At 47.2% G+C, this 23934-nt stretch overlaps 1 protein-coding gene across 1 annotated transcript in view; it reads left to right on the top strand.

The window, feature by feature from the left end:
• POU2F3 (POU class 2 homeobox 3) overlaps nucleotides 1–22637 on the top strand; it is a 42345-nt gene extending 19708 nt beyond the window's left edge. Inside the window, exons 5-14 of the mRNA XM_026863745.1 lie at nucleotides 10899–11003; nucleotides 12082–12184; nucleotides 15450–15532; nucleotides 16318–16500; nucleotides 16889–17030; nucleotides 17915–18051; nucleotides 19162–19323; nucleotides 20890–20956; nucleotides 21500–21632; nucleotides 22565–22637. Of these exons, the coding sequence (XP_026719546.1) occupies nucleotides 10899–11003; nucleotides 12082–12184; nucleotides 15450–15532; nucleotides 16318–16500; nucleotides 16889–17030; nucleotides 17915–18051; nucleotides 19162–19323; nucleotides 20890–20956; nucleotides 21500–21632; nucleotides 22565–22604 (1155 nt within the window). The 3' untranslated portion in view covers nucleotides 22605–22637. The remainder of the gene's footprint in view (nucleotides 1–10898; nucleotides 11004–12081; nucleotides 12185–15449; nucleotides 15533–16317; nucleotides 16501–16888; nucleotides 17031–17914; nucleotides 18052–19161; nucleotides 19324–20889; nucleotides 20957–21499; nucleotides 21633–22564) is intronic.
• Nucleotides 22638–23934: the final 1297 nt, after the last annotated feature.

Raw genomic sequence — 23934 nt, 5'->3', positions numbered from 1 at the left:
CCCCCCCCCTCCCCTCTTCAAACTCTCCTCCCACCTGGATGCAACAGTAATTTGTATGTGAATGAGAGGGAAAAGGGTGTGTATGGAAAAAAGAAGCATCTTCTGCCTTGCCTATCTGGTTTGGCTTTTTATTTAGTGAGTCTAATGCTGGTTGTTTCCTGTTTATATCAAGGGAAATGCAAAGAGACAGTAATAAACTTTCACCTTCAGTGCTGGCAACCTGGGTAGGGACATCTGCTTCTTGATGGTTTGGGATCACGTCCAGAGAGTGTCAGGGACAGAACGGAGTAACTCGGCAAGTGTGGTTTCAGTCTCGCCATGAAAGGGCACCGAGTGGGACCAGGAAAAGGTCTGACTGAAGCGTTGAAATCAGATCTTTTCCTCGCTATAATGTGGTGATCCTCAGCAGGTGATGCTGCTGCGGTCTTACCAGCTCTTGTGTGGTGTATTTCCCCGTTGGTATAAGCAGCATTTACGGAAACGCTGCATTGTTTGTTTTGGTAGATGGGCCTGAAGAGAGCTGAAGAGAGACAGGTAATTCCCTCTGTGCCTGGACTTAATCCCTGAGACAATATTGCCTTCTGAATTGCACACACACGGAGCTCGGGCTGGCGGCTTTGGGAGACAACGGGGCTTGCGTGCATGGTGCGAGCGGCGTAGCCCAGCACACGATGTCGTGCACACATCTGCACCTGGAGGAGAGAAACCGATGCTGAATCACGGCTTTCTTTTCCCTCAGGAAAGTGATGTGTAGGACCGTGTGTCTGTTGGTCCTTGCAGCAGCGCGGTCCCTGAGTTTCAGGGAGGAACAAAGGCTCAGATCTCCTCTCCTCCCAGAGGAGGGAATGAGAGGTTCTCTCCAAGCCTCTTCACGCTCTTCAGTGCGGGGAGAGAATCTGTCTCTTCTGAAAGCAAGCTGAAAGGTTACGTGTTACCAGTGCAGCAAAGGCTCAGCAGGATCTGCATGTGCTTTGTATCCAAATATGTCATGCAGTTTCATTCCAGCAAAAGGCTAACCCTTGCAGACAGGCTGTCATTTGTTTAATGGTAATGACAGGTTTGATATTTGTATCAATGTAAAGGTGATCCCGCCGTGAGACTTGACAATATTTCGAACAGACAAGCAGGCACTAGTGTGCTTGAGTAGCCCAGGGCCCAGCACAGCCTGAATTTTCCTGTTAGTTCTTTACTCCTATGACTTTATTTTCTTCGGTTCACACCAATCAGGGGATGTAATAAGGATATATATCTCTTTCCAACAGGCTTGCTAGAAAGAGGATTTGGGGATGGATTTACCTGGGAAAAGGAGGTAGCTTGGAAATGTATTTCTGGGGCAGGAGAGATCTTCAGAACACAAAGGAAAGGATCCAGAACAAAATAAGGAAATAAGATATGCAACTGAAGTGGCCTTGTGTTTCATGTGCACGTTAGCTCAACACTTCCCTTCGCACGTCGGGCTGCACGCATTGCCGTTTTGTCACGGCTGTAAGGGACGTGTTTCAAAATCCCTCCCTTCCAGTGATCAGCCAGCATTCAATAATCGAGCTGCTTAAGATTCCCAGTCAGTAGAACCTGAGCAGACTTTTTTTGGCCAGTTGCGTTTGTCTGCTAATGTGTGACAACAGAGCGGCGAGAGACTGGGTCCGTCCAAAAATTCCTCCCTTCCAAAGCCAAGTGAAGGGTCCTGTGTGTTAACGGCCCTGCTCTCTCCCAGAGGGGTTCCCCTCCCTTGGGACCTCCTTATCTAACTCATCTCCCTGCCCTGTCCATATCTGACAGAGGTATTGTCCAAGGAAACTTGTACTTTTTGAGGCTTATGTGGAGTTGTCAACAGTTGTTTTGAGGCAATCGAGTGAGTTGGCTCAGGTCTTCACAGCTGATGCTCTGCAGACCCACGATATGAGGAATTTAAAGTGGGCAAACTGCACCTGAGATCTAAAATCCCTGTTGGCTCTTTTTCACTGCCGTTAACGACACTCTTACCTTGTTTGGTACTTTCCACCCACACGTCTGAAGGTACTTTGCTCACGAATTTAGCATCCCAGTGTCTCTGGAAGGTAGGGAGGTGTTTAACCCTGCCTTACAGATGAAGCCGACACTGACGGACTACCTGGCTTTTCCCAAAGATGCTGAGCACTGTGATTGCAGTTGAAATCAGTGGATGCTTTATAGGACAGTTGCCTGTGGACATTGAGGTGTATTGTAATCCAGGGACCTGCTCCCTGGCAGAGCTGGGATACGGACTCCGATTCTCTGATTCATAGTCTTGTGCTCAACCACAGACAAGTTCTTCCTCCCCTCCATCCTTTTGAAGGTGGAAAGAAGGGCCTAACTTGCTAGGTAGTTTGTTATTAATATCTGGGATGCAAAACTCCCTGCAGATTTAATTTTGCTCAATCAGGGCTTCCCTCCCCCCCAGGGATCTCTCTCATAGTTTTTCATTCCACTTTGTGTTCCCACCTCCCCCTAATCTCATGTGTTCCCTATATGTCATTTCTGTTCCTGCTTGGCTTTTCCCTGTGGGTAGTTCAGGTTTCAGTCTACCCTCCAGATTTCCATCCCAGTCCTGTTTTGCCCTCCTCTCAAGGGGAGGTTCACATCCTGCTTCCTTCTCCCCTCTGGGGATCAATTCAGATTTCGCTCTCTCTTCTTCTCCGCATTGCCCCAGGGTATCAGCCTAAGTCTTGTATCTGCTTTTCATCTCTTGAGCCTTCACTAGCTGGAAATCAGCCCGGCTGTCCATATCTGCCTTGACTGACACTGGATCTAAGCTGAACACTACCTTGGCCTTTCCCTTTTGAAGTTTCCTTGCTCTGTCCTAGGGATAGACTGATTGCATAAATTTGTATGTGTGTGCTGGTTCTTCATTGAAATGCAGCCCTTTGGGAAAGCATCAGAGAAAGCCCTGGCTTGAGGGAAAGTCCTCTGTTTCTATATATGGCACTGTTTTGCTTAGGACAGATATGTAGAGGAACCCCTTCTTCAAGCTAGTTTTGTTCTGGCACCTTGCAGAGGCCCTCAGATGAGATTGCTGGGAATGAAGTCCAAAACAGGCCAGAGAGTCTCTGGGGAAGGTATGAGGGAAAGGGGGATGGAAATAGGAGGAAGGATTTGGTCTTTTTATATTTTTTTTTTTTTTCTCAAGACATGGACCAAAACCACTGAATTAATCTTATGTTAGCCAATAACAGCTGACAACAACCCAGCATCGCTTCAGAGTTGGCTGGATTGTATCTGTTCCTGAAGATCCAGCGGCAGTCCATTCCCAAACTCCTGCTTTCCTGCTCCAGGCTTCACAAGAACAACCTATATTTAAAAGTTATTTCCTATATTTGTTGCCTTGTCCACTGGCAATGTATCTCGTATAGCTGTTTCAAAGCTGTTTTACAGCTGAGGAAGAGACAGATAGGTCTTAGTGCAAACTCCCAGCTCCAACTGCGCTCCTATCATCCTTCGGGAAATATTTTCTAGGCTCACAGGGGACGAGCCCTGGTTTCATGGACCTGTCTAAAGGGACATAACAATTTTTTCCACAATAGGAGCTAAGCACAAGGCATGGCTGTCACTGTCAAACCACTATTAAGGTTGCTCGGCACCTTTTTAAGCGGTGAGTCGCACGAACTACTGTGCATGGAGATGAGTCTTCTGCCTACTGGAGCTCATTGCTAATAAGGAGAGGACTCCGAATTCTTGAAGGCCTTTCATCTGGTGAGCTCCAAGAATTCAATCAAAAGCCTGCACCACCCAGCAAGGGTGGGGCCCTACACCCATTTTGCAGAAGGGCAAGTCATAGCATAAAAAGGTGAAGGTGATGGGGTTTCAAGCTTGGCCTCTAATTTTGGAAACCTGACATCAGAGTGCACTTTCTCCCTTCCCAGAAGTGCTGATCTGCTAGAGCTCCGTGTGAAATCAGGGGGCTGAAGTGGGGCTCCTCAGCCCCTCAGGAGGCAGACATTGGGTTTATGCGAGCAAGAAACCCTCTTGCCCCGCTTCCCCAACACAGAGAATTGTCCAGAGCCACCGATCTGGGAGCAGAGAACTGGCTCCGAGCTCCCTCTTCCCCTCAACTACTAAGACTTCATTCCCTCCACCCAGAATAAAAATCGACGTGATACTCTCCAGCGAAGCTGATCTTTCTCACTCTCCCTTTCTTTCTTAATTATATTACTTGTGTGTATTTAATGCAATCCCTCTAGCTGCTCTTCTTGTGTCCCAGTTCCCTGGGGCGCAGCAACTGGTGCCAAAACTACCGTGAACCAATCGGAGAAATCTGCAAAGCTGGGCTGGGGCCAGCCCCAGTCACGGGAGCACTCTGACTCCAAGTTAATTCCTTTCAAACGTGGGATGTGGTGGAAAGTGCCTTGCTACCGAGGGCTACCTGTGCCATGACGCGCTAGGTGGACACTGCTCTGCCCTCCGCGTGGGGACCGATCCGGGGACACCGGTACTGTACGGCAGGGAGGCAGGGCCAGGTATTTAGATGGTTTGCGACTGGTTGACAGCTGAAGGGCACAGAGAATCCACAACAATCGCAGTTTCCTCCCCCTAGACAAGAGATCCATGGAAAGGGGAATATTTTTTTGTGCAGTGAATTTGGAGAACAGTTAAGGGTCTGTTTCTGGCCCCAGAAAAGCCCAATAAGGCACCTTCGCTGCTGACTTCACCCAGAACATGATCAGGCTCCAGGGAACCTGTGTGAGCATGTAAGAGGGCATGGGAGAAGCCATGCAGCCTTGGTGTGTGTGAAATCGGATTGATAAGGAAAGGGGTAGGGATGCAGCCCAGGGTGGGAGCAGAGAAGATAAGCACAAAGGTGTAGGCAGAGGTGGAGTTCTGGAGAGCTTTGGAAGTTGGGCAAGTGAAATTGAGAGGGATGCAGGGAGCAGTGCTGCAACGCACGAGGGGGTTGGGGCAGAGGGGCAGGACCCCCGGGTTGAAGAAGGGGCAAGGAGAATCCTGGAATGGAGACACGAGAGAAATCACAGCCTTAATGCTGGTAAGATTGTTTTCCATGCTTTGCCTGAAGGTTCTCACCATTCTGACCAAGAAAATGGCATCTTACCTTCTTTTTTAAACCACTTCCAATCTGACACACGCACAGGCCTTGGCAGAGAAGCTGCCGCACGCTAGAGTACCAATAGCAAGAGCAAAGATGCTGCTTTTCAGTATCTTTTTTTTGCCAGTTCTGTGCTCCCTGAACACGGATCACCTCCCAAAAGCACGAGCTAGCTTCTGCGCTCCCAAGGCTCGTGCAGAGGCTGCAGCCTCGTGTGGAGGGCAGCCCTTTGTCGGGATGCTCCTCCTGAGCTGGCGCCCATAGCAGCGTGGCCATCCAGGGCAGGTGCTCTTCCCACCCCTGGTTTTGGTTCTCCACTCCCTTGCCCAGAGCCTGCTTTTGAAGCCTGCTGTGCTACGCACGATCATTTTGAGGTTTATTGTTCAGCACAGAGGAGAGCGGTGGCTTCTTTCTTTTTCCTGTTCTCTGTTTAAAAGCAAAAACACTCTGGAAACGCTCTATCAGACACCCTGTGGATACAAAGCTGAGTGTGGTTCTGTTTGTTTTCTTTTGTGAAGCATGTAGCTCGGTTACTCTTAAAATTTTGATTTCCCATCCTGGCTTCTACTACAGCTAAGGCACAACTATTAACACCCCGAGCTGAAGCTCAGAGAATAAAGCAGATCAGCTCAGGCCTCAGTTAATAAACTCGGGGGCCTCACAGAGCTGTGATGCAGGTGTGTTGAGGTTAGGGATTACATTTTAATTTTTCAGCGTGCTGTCATTGATGAGTTTTAGGACAGAGTCTGTTAGGCATCCAGCATGGGATTAACTCCCCTATTGACATGCCGACAGCATCTGAAAAATCCCACCCTTCAGTGTGAGAGGATATCAAATGTTCTAAAGTGAGGAGCCTTGCACTGAATTAAGGCTTCTCTGCTTTCTTCCTGGGTGTCTGTTAAGCCTTGCCGTACATGCAGGATAGTACATGTGGAAATAGTAATTGCAAGCCCATTATTATTATTGCTATAATTTATTATTAGTGTGTTTTTTATTTTACGATGCCCACGTGTGCAGGTAATTCACAGAGAAGTACACTTAACACCGGTGGAAGGTGGGAAGGCTTAGTTAACTGCAATAGCCTTGGATCCAGTTTTGATACCTGTTTCTGTCATAAAACTTCCTCCCCTGACTTCAGGCAAATCACTTCGCGGGAGCTTCTGACAGCCCCGTTGTACTGAACAGCGCTTTGGGAGTGAGTCAGCCCTGGAAGAACCCTGCTGTCGGTTTTCAGCGAGGGGCAGTTGGTTCGGATCCTCTTAAGTCCGCGTGCACCTGACCCTCTTCCATGCAGGGAAATAGCCTTACCGCTGTGCAGCGGGGGGAAGGAGGGATTCAGTAAGTCAAACTCTTACAGAGTTGTGAGTTGCTGACTGTGAGATAAGGCAGATATGAAGGCAGATAAATATCTGTTTCAATAAGGTTACGGCCTAAATAGAAACTACACAACAAATACGGTTGTCTCCTATCTTACACTAACGACAGCAATTCCTGCCTAAGAGCTGGTACTGGAGAAGGCTGACGTGGCTTTGACGGCCTCACTCTGGCAGGGTACGGAGATCTCTTATCTACATTTAGGGAAAGCATCCGAGGCGCTGGGTGCTGGATCAGTCGGTGGGTCCCACCTTTGCGGAGAGGATGCCGGAGCAGTGCTTACATTCCGTCAGAAGCGCTCATCCAAAGGAGGCGGCTTGGGGCTGCGCTCAGGCTGCCTGCTTCGGTGTCTGATCGAGGAGGAAGACCAATTCAGATTACCAGAGAGCAGTGACCCTAAGCCGGGCTTACGTGAGGAGGGCCGCAGGCAGAGTCCTGCCCAACAAATGGGATCCAACCGTCAGTCCATTGACTCCAACGTGGGTTGGTTGGTCTGTCGGTCGGAAGGGTATGGCCTTCCACACGGTGAAATCAGAGCTGCTAAGGTGAATCTTTCCAACTTCCTCATGTAAGGCTGGCTTTTTACAGCTTTGCAATATGTCTGCAGGATGTTTTCATGAACCGAATGTTTGCCAAAAGTTCACAGATCAGTTACAAAACAGATGTACTTTTTTTTTTTTTTTTTTTTTTTTTTTTTTTTCCTCCCTTTCCTACTGGTAAGGAAGAGTTTGTGCAGTAATTGCAGGCAGGTTGGGAGATGTTTTCTTCATAATTCTCCTTCTTATGAAATGTTTATGAAACACCTTCCACAAATCGGTTACGCAAGCAAGCTGAAGAGCTTTGATCATTTTCCATCGCCCTCAATATGTTTCTTAGTTTGTTTTGCTTTTTGTTTTTGTTTTTAGGCCAGAGATAGGTAAGAAACAATCCATCCTTGGCCAGGCCCAGCAGATGTTCTAGCCAACTAAGGAAAGGACTCTCTTTCCATCCAGTCACCCTTCCTGTGTTTTTCACTCTGACTGCCTGAGGGCAGCTGACCCTATTTTAAGGCTGTGAAAACATCCACTTGAGATTTCCAAGTGTGATTCCTTTCCTATCCCGGAGGAACCCTCGGTAGCTCGACGTACGGGTGCCGCCACCTGCCGTTCCCTCCTCCGGAGAAGCTCCAAGCTGCTCCCAGCCCTGCCCGGAGACTCCCCTCAAGCCCAGGGGGAAGAAGATGTCTGTAGATTCACGGCTGGCCACCCAGGCTCCGCATCTCTCCCTAGCTGGATGAGTTTGCAGCCCATTCCTTGGTCCCGCTGGTTTACACGTCGTTTTTTCCTTAGACAGCGTTATTTCCCCAAATCAAATGCAACGGGAAGAAACTTAGCTCTGCCCTCTGTGACTTCTTGTTCCCCATTCCCTCTCTGGCCTGATTGTCATGTCAAACCAAGGTCCTGAGGAAGCCCAGTGGGATCTGGTTTTAACCAAATCACAGTCGCTTGCAATGTCTTAGCAGGGTTCTCATCAAATTCCTACATGAGGTGATTCTGTCATAATTTCAAACTTTTTGGTTCCTTAAAGAAAACTTCTCTCGTGTTTGTGGAAGGTGCCTGCAAATATGAGTCAGATGCACTGGGAAAGGAGAAGGCAACTCCTCCCATTGTTTTATTAATTTGAAATTTACATTATTTTAAGGGAGTCTCATGATATTGAGTGGCCTCGCCCACAATGTGTGTGGTTTTTTGGGGTTTTTGGTTTTGGTTTTTTTAATGTACAGTTGGTAATACTGCCGGTTTAGCCAGGGAAAAAAAAAAAAAAAAAAAAAAAAAAAAAAAAAAAAAAAAAGAAGGTGCAGGATTTGCATAAACCGTCCCAAAAGTTTTGGATATACCCCGAATTCTTGCTAATGAACAATTAGCCAGCTGCAGGCCTGTTGGGCAGAGGAAGAGGAGGGAGAGGTAAATTTGAGCCTAAACCCAATAAAAATTGGTGCAGGGAAGAAGGATTTGTCAAGAACACACAGGTTCCCGCCCACTGCGCAGGAGGGAGCCAGAGAATTCCAGGGACGGGGGAAGGAGCAGTGGGAGATGTTGTTGTTTTTAAATCAGGAACCGGTCCTTTGCCAAACCCACCTCCCATTCTCATATTGTGCGATGCCGGGATGCAGCTACACACCCCTTTCACCCTGGAATGCTTCCAAATCATTCCGCTTGGCAGCTGTAAAAATTGATTTCAGTTTGGAAATGGCTTGTGCTTCTTCAACACTTCACTCCTATTGGGACCACAACTCAGGCGGGATCAAGTGCCTTGCTCTCTAAGACACGAATAACTTTTCTTTTTGGGACTGTTCAGACTTGGATGACTACGTTGTGTGAGGCAGACACACATGAATTGCAAGCAGGAGTAAATTTTTTTTTTTTAATTATTTATTTTTTTTCCTTTTTGGCTCAGATGAGTTCTTTTTAATGAGCCGTCAAAGAAAAACGTGCATGAATCCATTTGCCTGCAATGACTGGATGGCTCAGGGGTAACGGTGTATTCTCCCGAGCCTTTTGTCTGACATTTAGGAACTTAGACGCTATCCGCGTTGATAGTGATCAAGAAGATCCTTCCATCTGATTTTTTTTTTTTCGCCAGGCTAAGAGGGATGATCATGCCAACCTGAAAGGTAGGAAAGAACTGGAATTTATAGCATGTATAACTCTTGTTGCAAGGAGCTAGTATTATTGCAAAACTAGTTTCGGCAATATCCAGAGCTATAGTTGTAATGAAGGGAGATGTTGTAATTCTCTTCCCTTCATGTAGGACCTTCCAAAATGTAGAGAGGTTAAAGTTACGGGGCCAGCTCCCTGCACTGCACCTTGAGCCTCTCGTGATCACATTTTCTCCTTTGCTCCCGCTCCCGTGGGGATTTGTGTGTTTGTTTGCTTTAGTCAAATTGAATTAAAACCTCCCGCAACCAAATATATTCGCTTGGGCCATTGTTTTTTAAAAGCTGAATTTCTTGTCCCCCTCTGCTGGTGGGAGGTTGTATGACCTAAAGTCCACACCAGCACTGCAAGACCCTGGCATCGGTGACCCCGCTTGTCTCCTGGGGGACGTATTGCTTGGGAGTAATTTGATGGGAGATGGTGAGGTTCAGCCCTAGTAGTAAGAGTGAATCTTCAGTGCTGAGCCCGTGGACAGGGTTTTCAAGACCCGTCCTTTCTGGTGTCCCCCTGTTTTTTCCGGTCTGTGTAAGCTGAAGCATCTTCTTGAACTGGAAAGGCTTAGATGAGGAATGGGACTCATGATGTGAGGAAAAACTCGAGCCTAAGTTTCCAAATCGTTTGCTTGGATCTTTTGTTAGAGAAAATGCGTTCCAAGAGCTCTGTATGACTTTTCTCTCTCCTGTGGATGGCATCGGCGCAGAGAGACTCTTCAGGCAGCTTTCAGAAATTAATCTAAAAACTTCTAAAGTCTCCTCAACCAGGTCCCCCCTTCTCCTGCCCCCGTCAGCCTTATCAAAGGATTTAAGCTAGTCCAAAGTGATGTAACAGTTTTTTAGTTGGGTTTAGGGGTTGGGTTTTTTTTGGTTTGTTAGGTTGGTTATTTTTTTGCTTTTGTTTTTAAATGTAGTATCAAGATTAGAAAGTAACATGGAGACTATGGAATAAACCAGAACAAGGATTCCATTCTGGTCCTTGGATAAATTCTTCTCTTAATAATGTGGACTCAGAAGTCATGATTTTTTTTATTTTTATTTTTTTTTTGTAGACAGGAACATTTCTTGAAGTCTCAAGTAGGTCGAAATGACCACTAGACAAAGGGCTGACAGCTGTGAAGTTTGCCAGTTCTTTTTTCCACAGCTTTTAATGAAGCGGATTTCTCCTTGCCAGACCAGTGCAATTTTTTGTTGCTTTCTGGTAGAAGCTAAGCAAATACGTTTGATGCCTGTGGTGCTGCATTTTCAAGTCTGGATGATTACACTGCTTTTTGAGGTCTTTTACTTCATGACCTTTCCTTTCGTATCCCCTTGTACCTGCAGAACAAAATGAGAGGCCATCCATAACCAACCCCATATCGGTTTGCGAGCTGTGATTTATAACGGAGAACTGCTTTGTGTCTTCCTTGTAACTCCACAAAATGCCTCAGTGTGTTTGTCTGAGGAAAGCACTCACATGCGTAAAACTTGCTAGGTCACTGGAACTTGGTTAACTTCCTAAAGCGTTTTCATCCGTGTGTTTTAACTGAGCAAACTGCAAGCTTCCCCTTGGCTTGGCAGAGCAGGAAAATTATGTCCATGTTATAAACTGGAGAGCAGAAGGGAACGACCACGCCTGTCTGCAAAGCCAGGGATGGAAGCAGTGAGTCCTGACCTCTCACTTTTCCCTGAAAGGAGCCTCTTCCCGATCCTTGCAGCCTCTCAGACTCCAAGCTGCCCCACGCCTCCCGCATCCCCTTGTCTCTGCTCCCTAACCCTACAATTCGTTCTTTTTTTCAGATTAAAACCGAAGACCTCAGCGACTCCTTGCAATCCACAATCCCCCCTAGGTCAGGTCACCTTGTGCAGGGATCATCAATGATGCCCGGAGGCCAAATCGCAGGGGTAAGTGACTTTGCTGCTTGAGGGATCCAGAAGCCTGTAACGGCACTGGTTGGTGAACCTCTGGAGAAGCAGCTGGTTTTGAGACACTTGCCAATTTACGTATGCGTTTTGAACGTGGCAAAAGAAGACTCGAGGGTATGATGGACTAAATTGGAAAAGTGAACCTGTGTTGGCAAAAGGCAGCTTCCTCCTCAGCCTCTTTCTCTTCTGCAGGAAGATTTACATGGGTTCAAAGGTAGACTGGACACAAACTTGGAAGAGATTTCCTTTGAGGGTTTACTAAGTAGGCAAACCACACGATGCTCAGGAAATCCCTTGAACTGAAAATAATTGGAGACTGAGACAACACCAAGGGGAAGTGTTAGATATACTTGCCCTGGTCTTCCTCTTTCACGAATGTCTGTTTAATGCTATTGTTGGAGATAGGATTCTAGGCTAGGTTAGCTCTTGATCTGAACCACTGTAGCCATCCTTGAATATGTTGCCTCAAATTGATTTACGCCAGAGAATAAATTAATTCCTTGAGGGATTTTTTTTTTTTTTTTTTTTTTTTTTTTTTTTTTTTTTTTTTTTTTTTTTTTTTTGCACTAAGGTAAAAAAATTGGAGATTAGCACTTAACTCTTATTAAATTCTAGTGGGAGTTAGAAGCCAGAAGGCCACACAGCTGCTCCATAATCTCTCCCCTCATTCTTTCACGGGGTATTTCAGAGCCCTTACACAACTGAGGGACTGTTCAATTTCCTCAAAGCTTCAAAACAATTCTTGAGAAGCTCAAAGACTCATCTTCTTGAGTAATGATTTCCTTTAAAAATGTGCCTCTAAAGCAAGTTGCTCTTATTAGGGCATTATTTTTTTTTTGTATATCTATCCCAAGCAAATGCAAAAAAAAAAAAAACCAAAAAATACAGCCGAAAACTTCAGATCCTGGTGTACCTCTGGATCTGTAGCTCTCCAGTGCATGAATTAGATAAATCTGTCGCGTTGAATGAAAAGTGTGAATGGGGTGAAGGAGCAGGGAAGCCTTATGAGAGGTGATGCTGTGCAAAGACCCTTGTGTTCCCTTTGCTTTCCCCATAGGATATGAGCTCTCTTCACACCCTGCAGCAGCTTGTATTGCTTCCCGGTCACATGCAGTCGGTTCCCCAGTTTCTTCTGTCTCAGTCTCAGGCTGGGCAACAAGGTAAGAGAAATAAAAGCTGCCAGGGCATCGTTATAAGCAGATACACATCTAGGAAAAACTTCCCTTCTCGTGACTGTTGCTTTTAACCCGATCTGTTTTCCCAGGAGGAGGGTGTCTGCTCCCCCGCTATGTTCCATTTTCCCCCTGTGCTGGTTCCCACCCCTGGGATGCTCCCGGACGCCTGTAGCTGCTCCGGGAAGGGTCCCACTCGGGAGATGCTCCTGGCACCTGTGGCTTGTGTGCACCAAGAGTGCCACCTTGGGGCCAGTCTTCACAGGCTGGGTAGGGATCCCGCCTCTGAAATTCAGGATAGCATCTGCCTGGCTCTCAGCAAAACAGCAAGGAGCCTGCTCCTTGGGGAGCAGTTGCAGCCTGCCTGGGCTCCCAGCCTCGCTGGGTTAGCACTCTTCGTTTCTTCCAGAAAACTGATGAGAGGTTGAGTTGATCTCTCTAAGTACCTTAGAGGGAGAAGCAAACCCAGGGAAGGAGCTGAGCTGCTCTGCTGGAAGGACGATGCTGGCACCAGAACAAAGAGGTCTAACCTAGCCAGGAGCAACGTGGGGATGAGAGCTGAGGAGTTTGGAGTTGCCAGTGGTTGTTCCCAAATCTCGCTCCAAGCCATGGGGCAGGAGAGGACAGGAGGTCTAACTCCTTCTGAAACCCCGTGTAATCAGCTCCACGAAAGGGGTGAAAGGACTGAGGACAGAACTCTATGCTTGGGAAAGTCCTTGTGTTTCTATTTTTACTGCCAATATTTTTCGTGGCATTTCTCCAGCAACGGGGATACAGGCGTGCCACTGATGAAGTTCTATGCTGCTTATGGACAGGCAAACATCAGCTCTGATCCATCACCTGACGGACGCAAAGGGGCATGGGTCCTTTGCTCACATTCCTGATTTATTTCAGCACAGAGGTCGCTCCACATGAATCAAAATTCCGAACTAAAACCTTAAAATCCCTGCAGCTGGAATCCACTGGTACACACGCTCAAAAAAAACCACCCTGTATTGTGTACGCAAGTGGGAAACCTATTTCTCATTGACAGCATATAAACTCTTCCTTCTACCAAATGATTCTGAGTGATGTATAATGAAACTACTTGATGTATATTTACCGATAATCTAGAATCCACTTTGTATGAAATGGCAGGGTCAGGATAACCTATTGCTTACTGCCTGCTTTTGTTCGTGTATAATAGGAAACGCATTACACCACAAAACAGAAACTTGCTTCCTTTTAATAGAGTTAAAGAGTTTCTTCTCTAGAGAAGAGAGTTTCTTCTGCTAAGCGACTCCCTCTGGCAGCTATAACCCCTTCAACAGATGGCCACTTGTTTGGCCACGAACCCTTTTGGTTCCGGACTTGATAAAGACTGGATATCCTGGCCCGTAGCCGGCTTTTTGTGCAAGAGCACTTCTATTTGAATAGATAATTGCCAGGTTTTAATGATCCTTTACCATGTGATGCACAGCCACTGGGGAGTGAAAGTGAAGGCACAGAATGGTTTTGTGGAATTAGTCGTTTGGTACAGATAGAGTCAGAGTGTTCTTCATACCAAAGAGATGAGCAAAATATCCCTGAAATCGTCCCTTGGACTTTCATGGGGACACCCTCGATGTTTCCTGAGTTCTGACTGGTGGGCGCATCAGTTCATGGATTTCATGGCCAATGAGACTTGGCTGTGGGCCTAATCCTTCCAAGAGCACACGCATTTTGGTTTGTTTTTCTTTTAAAGCTGGTTTTAATCCAGATAAGTTCCCAGGTCTGATTCATTGTGCAGCCTTTCAAACAGCTAATGCTGACACATTTGCATAAGGGGGTGAGAGCTCTGTGCCACGAAGGTGGAAACGAGCAGCCAGGTAGATGCTGGGAATGCTGTCAGCCAAAATATTGCTGCTGAAGTCTTCATCTTACGAAAACACAGCCTCGGTCTCATCAGCTGTCAAACCGGTGAATCCTGAATCCAGTCCATAATTTTCATTTGAGCTAGAGCTCAGCTTTCGCAAAGGTGTTCAATCATGATTTTAAAGACTCCAAATGACAGAGCATCCGCCATGTCCCTAGGCAAGCCATTCCGGTGATTAATTATCTTCACTGTTAAAAATGTGCACCTCATTACCAGCCTGCATTTGAAATTCAAAGTTGTTCCAGCATTAGAGGAGGCTTATTGAAACACCAACCTAAATAAATAAATGGGATCCTGCACATTCAAACCTAAATTTAAAAAAGGAAAGACAGAAAGAGAGAGAGGGGAGAGTGATTGATTCTGGAGATGATCTTTTTTTCCTTTTTTTTTTTTGAGCTGAAGTCCATAAATTTCTATAGTTTTCCCTATAATTGTCAGTTACAATCAATAGAATATATCGTCTGTTTCAAGAAAGGTTATAAATCCTCACGGAATTCTACAGGCTTCACCCACAACAGACTTGAAGAACCTAACTAAATTTCTAGGGGACTACACTGCTTCAGTTGCTACTTAATCCTTTGGGACGTTCCTCATAAGAGATATAGGTTTGTACTTGGCAGTTTGTCAACCGAACAATTACGCAGTCTATAAATACTAGTTTTTGTTAGTTTTATAGATTTCCCTTCTTCTGTCCTTTCATCATTTTCTGTCAGTTTATATATTCTGAAAGAAATTCAATTTATTTGAAATACAGTAGGGTAGAGAAGAAAGGGTCAGATGGCTTCAAAATGACACTTCAAAATGAAATGTATAGTAGAAAGCAGAGTGGGTAGGCTCATGAGATTAACTGTAGGATCGGGATTTTTTTTTTTTTTTTTTTTAACAAGATCAAGTGGCTGAAAGTTGCCGTCAGAAAAGCTCCTGTTGGACATAAGATGCATGGTTTTTTAACAGCTACAATGATTAAGCACTGGGAGAGATCGCCACTGAGGATGTAGTAAATTCTCTGCTGTTTGACATCTAAAATCAAAGTTATGTCTATGTAAAATGTCTGTGCCCTGGTTCAGCCTTAGGTTAATGAGCTACATGCAGGGATCAGTGGATGAGATATTTTACCTATATCATTACTGTAATAATCCCTTTCAGGCTAAAAAGCCATGAAAAGAACCTTTCCTTTCTCATAATCCAATTCAGAGCCACCCACATTTGTAATGGCTGGAATCCTCTTATTTTGAACAAGAGCTAACTAATGTTTTCCACTCAGGGCTTCAGGAGCTTTTCCTGTGCAGCGACGTTGAGCTGCCTCGGTGCTGGTGAAGGAGCTGGGCTGATCGGATCTGTCTCTCTTTCTCTCCCCAGCTTTGCAGCCAAACATCCTCTCCTTCCCTCAGCAACAGGGCAGCCTTCTCCTCTCCCAGCCGGGACCCAGCCTGGCGTCACAGGTAACCTCCCTCACAGTCACAGAATCGGTAGGTTGGAAAGGACCTCGAAGCTCCTCCAGTCCAACCGTTAACCCGGCACTGACAGTTCCAACTACAGCAGATCCTTAAGCACTAAATCAACCCGACTCTTCAACCCCTCCAGTGATGGGGACTCCCCCCCTGCCCTGGGCAGCCCATTCCAACACCCAACAGCCCCTTCTGCAAAGAAATCCTTCCTAATATCTAGTCTAAACCTTCCCTGGCGCAACTTGAGGCCATTCCCTCTTGTCCTATTGCTTATTACTTGGCTCCAGAGACTCATCCCCCCTCTCTGCCCCCTCCTGGCAGGGAGTTGCCGAGGGCCAGGAGGTCTCCCCTCAGCCTCCTCTTCTCCAGACTGAACCCCCCAGTTCCCCCAGCCACTCCCCAGCAGACCTGTGCTCCAGACCCTGCCCCAGCTCCGTTGCCCTTCTCTGGCCACGCTCGAGTCATTCAACAGCCTTTTGGGGTGAGGGGCCCAGAACTGAACCCACTCATCGAGGGGCGGCCTCCCCAGTGCCGAGCCCAGGGCTCAGATCCCTTCCCTGTCCCTGTGGCCACGCCAGTGCTGACACAAGCCAGGATGCCGTTGGCCTCCTTGGCCCCCTGGGCACCTGCTGGCTCCTGTTCAGCCATACATAACGTACAGTCCCCCCTGAGAAGCACCCACCTACGAATCGTGCTGCTTCATTAAGGGCCAGTGGCAGAGGAAATGGTGTGGTTTTCTCTTGTTGTGACTCTACGCATATTTTTTGTTGTTTTAATAGGCCGTGGGCCGTTCTGGACTCCCTGGCTCATCAGTTGAACCCCACCTGGATGTACCCCAGCATTTGCAAGTGGCAAAGCACCTAGCTCCATCAGGAGCATCTGAGGAACCCAGTGACCTGGAGGAGCTGGAAAAGTTTGCTAAGACTTTCAAACAAAGGCGAATTAAATTGGGGTTCACGCAGGTGAGCAGCCTCATCAGTGGGAAGGGTGGAGCCACCTGTGATGGGGACATGTTGGGCTGAGGGAGTTTGTGGCAGAGGCATGGATGGAGGAAGGGCTGGATTAGATACAGTTTGGGTTTCTTTGGAGTATCCCCTTCCAAACACACGAAGGGACAAACCCACCTTAACACTTCATTACCACGAGCTCATTATCTCCACCTTCTCCAGTCCACAAAGGCCTCAGGGGTGTGGGGCAGGTTCCCATGGGAAGAGAAATCACTTCCTCTGCAACACAGGTCACGGAAACAAGGCTGAACCTATTCTGGAAGCAACCTGAGAGGTGGTCGGACAGCAGGAAGCTGTGGGGGGTTTTCTGAGCTCGTGTTGTGATTTGGATCTTCTCTGGCAGGGTGACGTCGGACTTGCCATGGGGAAGCTCTACGGCAACGATTTCAGCCAGACCACTATTTCCCGCTTCGAGGCTCTCAACCTGAGCTTTAAGAATATGTGCAAGCTCAAACCCCTGCTGGAGAAGTGGCTGAGTGACGCAGGTAGGTGACGTTACATGCAGAAACGCCACCAGCCTTGGACAGGGTGAGAGGATCCAGCCAGGAGCCCCCAGTAAAAGCCAGGAAAATCAAAGCTAGAGCTATGACCTCTGAGATCCGTGGCCGGGCTGGTGACAGACTGCCTTCCCCTGCGGATCACATGGCGGGTGGCACAGCAGGCAAGATATCAAACCACATCTATCTTTTCTCATGGCAATTTGGAGTCGGGGGGCAGTCCCTGCATCACCTCTTGCTGTGTTGCTTGGCCTGGGGCAAATCACTGGGCTAGTCCGTTCAGTCCCTCCTGTGTAAGCCAGAAAGAATAGGAAGGGACTCCTCCTAAAATGCTCAGAGATCTGCCCACGAGCAGTCATTAGAAACGGAAGGTATCACGCAAGGGGAATCCCCGGTAGCAGCAGGATTAGGCTGATGTCCTCTGCTGACTGCAAACTGCTGGAGGAATGACATTAGTCTGATGTGCTTCACCCAGCCCGTCAGGAGTTGCGGGTTTGACCAATTTATAATGTCAGGAGGTGTCTCAGCTACATGAGGCCTGAGCCCGGAGGTGTAAGTCAACATCCTTAACTGTGTGAAATTGCATCACTGGAAAATGCGTGGTCCCCACCAGAGCTGGCTGGAAACCAAGCTGGAAAAAGGAAAAACAGTGTGTTGATTAAAATCTTAGCACTCATATTTCTTTCATGATTTTGGACAAGATCGGTGATGGATTGGGACTGCTGGAGCAATTCCGATCATCATCAGAGGAAGGATCAACAACGCAGGAACATTTTACTTATTTTTAGGAGGTGCCATAATTCCCAGAAGGGATCTAGGAATGAAAATAATTATCTTCTTGAATATCTCTTTTCTCCTCCCTCTCTCCCCAGAATCTGCCCCTTTGGATTCTTCCATGAGCACTCCCAATTCCTACCCCTCAGTGAATGAGATGTTTGGACGGAAAAGAAAGAAGCGAACCAGCATCGAGACCAATATTCGCTCCACGCTGGAGAAAAGATTTCAAGATGTGAGGGGAAAATCTTGCCGTGTGTTGTGAACTCTCTCCGAGTTTAGCATTTGTGAGGTCATAGTGGCACTGAATCCTCAGAGATTTCTTTTGTTTGTTTGTTTTGGTAGCAGGTTAGAAAGGGGTTAAGAGGAAAAGGGTCAAAACCAAAGAAATTGGATCAAATTATTTTTTGGTAAAGCTCTTTGCGGGCCTGTGTCGCTGGGACTGTGTGGCCATGGTGCAGCACGGAAACGGATGCCTCGTTAAACAGGTCTTGTGAGACCCCCAGGTATTGCTGTCAAACCATTTTTAGAAGTAGAGACTTTTACACTTTAAGCTTGAGGGTTTTCAAGAAAAATCACTACAGAGAGCAAACGGGGCTTTAAATCAGTAGGAATAAATTGTGCGTTGAGAAGTTTTCATCAAAACTGGCTTTGACCAGCCCCCAGTTTTTCTTGGCTTCTCCCTCAGATCTGATCATATAAAAATTTCCTCCTAAGACTGTCAATGAGAACAAAAGACAGGCATTGCCAGATCATTATCAGCACTTCATTTTTAGCTAGTATGAGGCATTCTTTGTAATGGGAAAACTGTCTTGGCATCTCCCTCCGACTCAGACCAAAACCCGTAGAGCTAAATGCTGTCAAATGCACCAGAAAATAAGTGACTCAGAAGGAAGGATAGGTACTATTATTTCCCTTTATAAATAAAGGATGGAGGAAGAAAAAGAAATGGCTTTTCTGCGACGGTGCAGGTAGGCGTACAAACAGCACTCAGCGCTCGTGTGCCCGGTGTAGTGACAACAAGACCGCAGTCATTACCGTCCCCCCAGCAATGCTTTAGGGCGCTGGTGAGACCAAAGCGCGTGGTGCTTTGTGCAGTAACAGGGCCAGGGATGTGACTCATCCCCCGCTGATTCCATGAGACTCGATGTTGAATCAGAGGTGCTTTCTGGTTCACAGAACGTAAGCCCTCACCCAAATATTTACCCTTTGTCTTAGAAGCAAATTTTCTCCCCTCCCCGGTTTCCAGCCAACCCCACCTCTGCCCTTCCAGCAGCAGAAGCATACGTGATGCTGTAGGTTACAGCTCCTGGGGGATCTTTAACCTCCTGCCCTTTCTCAGCAGAACCCCAAGCCCAGTTCAGAGGAGATATCCTTGATAGCAGAGCAGCTCTCCATGGAAAAGGAGGTGGTTCGGGTCTGGTTCTGCAACCGGCGCCAGAAGGAAAAACGGATCAGCTGCCCGATGCCATCCCCCATCAAATCACCTATCTACAATTCCAGACTGGTGAGACACTTTGGATGAAGGAGTTCTACGTGCCGTCCCAGACAAAAAGGGGAAAGGGCAGGGGGATGCAGCAGGGTTTGATGGAAAAGGAAACAGGCCAGGACGCTTCCTTGCACCCTGAGCTGCTGGCAGGCCCACTCCTCCGTCCAGAGTGTGCAGAGAGGCAGGTGGGCTAGCCATGGGTTGGACATGTACTCACCATCCCAGCTTGGATGGGATCACATGCCCGCACTTACAGAACTTTTATTCTATTAGTGAAAACAACAGAAAGAAAATACAAGTTACCTAGAAAGTGGAGCTCAATATAATTGGAGGATAATTTATCCAAATAGGGGTGCTATCCCAGAACTTTTCACCCTTAGATTGGTCAATAAAAGCTTTCCAAAGTTAACAGAGTAGGAATCAGCGCTCCATGGAACGAGAATTAAATCCATTCATGTCAACAGAGTTGTTAACTCTGAAACCTAATGGTAACCATTTACATATCAGCTTGTTGTTTTACAAGACCTGCAGAATACACTTCCGTGGTGTTAACTGCCCTTCTCTCATGTTGTACAGTCGCACTTTGGCAAGTGTATTTTCATTGCCAGGAAGGATGAGGGAAATTGTTGTGAGAGTTGGTGAAAATGTGTCCTTGTAATCTACTGTCGGTGGCTACTGCGGGTAACAAGCTACTACTGCGTTTCGGCTAGTTAATAGTTGCGTGGCTGCTTCCACATATAAAAGTGGCAGGAACCTCCCTACGGTGTTGTTAGTGCCAGAGCACATGTGAGTGGGAGGGAGAGTACGTCCTCGCAAGCAATATTTTATCTTGAAATCTCCTGGGTTTTGGAATTATCCATCAGAAGGCGGGAAAAGATCACAAGAAGTTGGGTCACTTGTTGCGCAACACGTTTGCTCTACAGTCACAAACACAAAATGCCGCTTGCAAGCCATGAATTTTTAAAGCAGTAGCTTCGGTGAATAATTTTCCTGTGGATGCGTTGTGCAAAGTCTGCCTTTGCTCATCAGTCGTTCCGAACAAGCGCTGCCTGTAGTTAAGGCATCACAGTTGAACAACAAATGCCCCAGGCTCGTTTTGATTGCAGCCACCAAATTACTAATTGTCACCTGAGAATTCTCACCCGTCAAGAAGTCCCTAGAGCAAAAAGGGATTGTGCCTAAAAACCAGAGTGAGCTGGGAAGTTTCAGACTGGGAATACCCGGTCTGGGAATAAACATCCACCGGGCAGCAGCTCCTACCAACCGGATCTTGGGACTTCCAGAGAGTTTGGCTTGTGTTTGATAATTTCAGGCTTTTCCATTAGTTGATCCATAAATTTAGACCTATGTAGAGAGTGTCAAGCGCATGTAACGCCCGTTTTGGTTTCTTTCCATGGTCCTGGATATGGGAATGGTGCTTCTACCCTAGACTATAAATAGAAGTATCTGTGGGAGCCTCAGATGTAGATAAGGAGCCTGCCTGGGAGCCAGCACGCTCTAAAGGGAATGTGGAAGGAGTGGCATTTTGTGATCTACACCCTCACAGCGCCAGCTGCTTAACCGTTCGCTTCTGTTTCTCTCCAGGTCTCTACCTCAGGGTCCTTGGGGCCCCTCTCTGTCAATCCGGTGCATAGCACCATGCCTGGGACGGGTAAGCCTTGAGAATCCTGTCTCCCTCACCGTTCCTTCCCTCCTTTGCTCTTGCTCTCTGAGTTTAGGTCGCATCTGCAGGCCACTCAATAAAACCCTTGGGTTTGGCCAGGGGAAGTATCCCCACATAACTAGTGTGCAAGGGATAAAAACAGGCAAGTCTTTCCTTTGACTGGAACAACAAGATGGAAAGCTTCCTGGGCATGATAACCTTCCCAGGGTAATCCCAGGCAAATTTTATTGGCCACTTAGGTTTGGGAGCCAGGCACACCTAGAAGGCAAACAAGAGGAGTGCCCGGGGTTAGGTTACTGCGTAGCCTCGGCAGAACACAGTCAGATCCCCTCTGAGAAGTGGGATTCACAGGAACAGAAACCAAGTCACAGTCCTGGAGACCCCCACCCTCTGCAGGGCAGTGAACCCGTGAACCACAGGATGGGTCCATGACACGGTGGGAGCGTTTGGGCTTGGGCTGTCCTTAGCAGGAAAAAAAAAAAAAAAAAAAAAAGGAGATCCCGGTCTTATTCTGCTTTCTCTGCCACACAGTAACATCATCGTGCTCCCCAGGCAACTCCAGCAGGCCCTCGTCCCCTGGCAGTGCACTCCATGCCAGCAGCCCCGGCACAGCCCAGAGCAACTCCAAAGCTGCCATGAATTCGTCCGGTTTCAACTCTTCAGGGTAAGGCAGCGGGGCCCCACAGCTTGCTCCTTGGCCAGAGGAGGGCTTGGGGAGAAAAGCGGTGGCACCATAGCGAAGAACGTGCAAAGCCCGTAGAGACTCCAGCAGTGTGGAGCGATGGGCTGGCACGTTCTTACATGAAGCTTCACATCGCACCTGAAGCTTCTTGGGATCTGGCTATTTTTCTGCTTGAAGACGAATAGTACATCAAGTTTTGCCTGAAAAACTGTGCTGGTTTAAAAAAGGGAAAAAAAAAAAAAAACACAAAACAACAAACCATGAACCAAAAACCTGAATATAAATGCTGGCCATAAGGACTGTCCTAAGCAGTGTGGAGGGAGCAGAGAAACGCCTGTTTTGCTGTTTCTGCTTGGATAACCCCCTCCACGGGCAGTTTTCTCTCCTGCGGTGCCACCCAGAGAGCTCTGCTGCAGAGCAGCTATTCCACGGTGGCAGATGAAGGAGGATTTTCCTCTGCCCTGCCTTTAGGTGCTACCACGCATGTGGGCTCAGAGCCCTCCTGGTTCTTTCACCGAACGCGCCTCTGCCACACAGCCTGTGCTGCTCAGGCCTCCCTGCACTGGTAGTTTTTCCGCTCCATTGCATCAAGGATGCTGTGTTAGTAGGAAGGCAACAGAGAGCAGAGGGCGTTACCGGTAGCTGCTGGGCTTCCTGAGTCACGGCTCGGGCTGCGCGTGAATCAGACCCTCGTCTTACGCCAAGTCCAACAGCCGGGCAGCGCGTGAAATCAGGAGCACAATGGAAGATGTCGCTTAGAAAGACAGGGGGGTTTGCTCTGAGCTCCCTGTAAGAGCTATCTGCTGGCTGCCAGGTCGAAGTAAGGTTACAAAGGAAGTAATAATGATTTTTATTTCAAGGGAAACCGTTAACTACGCGGCAACTGTAGCTCTTATTCCCTGTGTTGCAAACAGATCTTGGTACCGATGGAATCAACCTACCTACCTCCACTGAGACGACTCCTCCATCACGTGTCAAAGAAGCTCTGACTTCCAGCTATGGACCAACTTCTCGAGGAACAATGCTTGGGGCAACATCTGGCATTCCAGTGCCTTCAAAATGCCGCCAAACGAAGGTCTTGTTTAAGGGAGCCCATAGCAGCAGAACTCTCCGGGGACTCGCACTGCAGCTGACCTTCCCCAAGGATTCTCCATGCCAACAGTGACATTATAACCCTCTTCCAGGCATTCACTTCAGGAATGAGCCCTTGCTTAGCACTATTAGCATGAAACACTGCCCTCTGCTTGCAAATCTCTGCGCTCACACTGGATCGCCTGGCAATCTCTTAATCTGGAAGGATTTCTGTAGCAGGACCCCCTTTTCCCCCCTCACTCATTTCAGAGCTGTAAGAAGGGTCTATCATGCTGTTACTATCACGCACACGTACCATAAACCCCCAAACTGAGCCGAGCTTACCCAGTTCATTTCACCAGAGACCTGTGTCTAGATGTGAGCCTTGGTTTTCAATCGACTCCCAAGGTCAAGGGCACTGTGCTTGATCCACTACCAAACTCGCTTTGCTTTGAGCCGTTCTGCTCTGTTTCTAAAGGTGTTGCTTTTTTTTTTTCCTTTTTTTCCTTTTTTTTTTTTTTTTAATTAAGTATTTTAGAGCCTTCTTATTTTTTCCTTTTAAAAAAAAATTGTTGTCTTTTGCAAAATTTGTGTCCAGGTCTTGTTATTGTTCACAGCTGGCCCCGCTGGAGGACGTCACTGTTTGAAAACCTTGGGTGAACTTCTGACTCCGTTGAACACAGAGCAGTTTCTGTTGATGGGACAAGGATTAGTCTTGACCCTCCCTTCTTTCTTTTATTCATCCTTCGGGTTTTATCTGATACCAAATGAAATCAACCTCTCTGGAGTAGAGGTGTGCATGTGTTCTGGTCTTTCCTGAACTGTAAGTAACGTAGTTTGCCTGTTCTCTGCAGCATGCTCTTCGGTTCCTGGGAGGACAAGTTGTATCGCTCAGGTGCGAACCTTGAGGTTTGTGTGTGCAAGTGTTTCTTAACTTCATGAGATGCCAAAGTGTAGGAAACTTCGACTTTCACAGCATATCACCAAGGAAATTGTTGTTCTGTGGCAGCTCTCCACTTGAAAAGAGGCAGATATTTAATTTTGTTAAAGTAGACTTGAGTAATACAAATTCCCGGTCAGGTTGTCTACGGTTGTCTACATAATTCATTCAGTGGAACTAGAGTAAGTGAGTGAATCCGATTCACAGACTGTAAATAGACATTTTTGAGCAGTAGACTTTGATGGCTTTTTTTTTTTTTTTTTTTTTTTTTTT

Source organism: Athene cunicularia (genome assembly GCF_003259725.1).
Source record: "Athene cunicularia isolate RWA chromosome 24 unlocalized genomic scaffold, athCun1 chr24_part1, whole genome shotgun sequence".
Lineage (NCBI taxonomy): Eukaryota > Metazoa > Chordata > Aves > Strigiformes > Strigidae > Athene > Athene cunicularia.
This window is presented reverse-complemented; position numbering and strand designations above follow the sequence as displayed.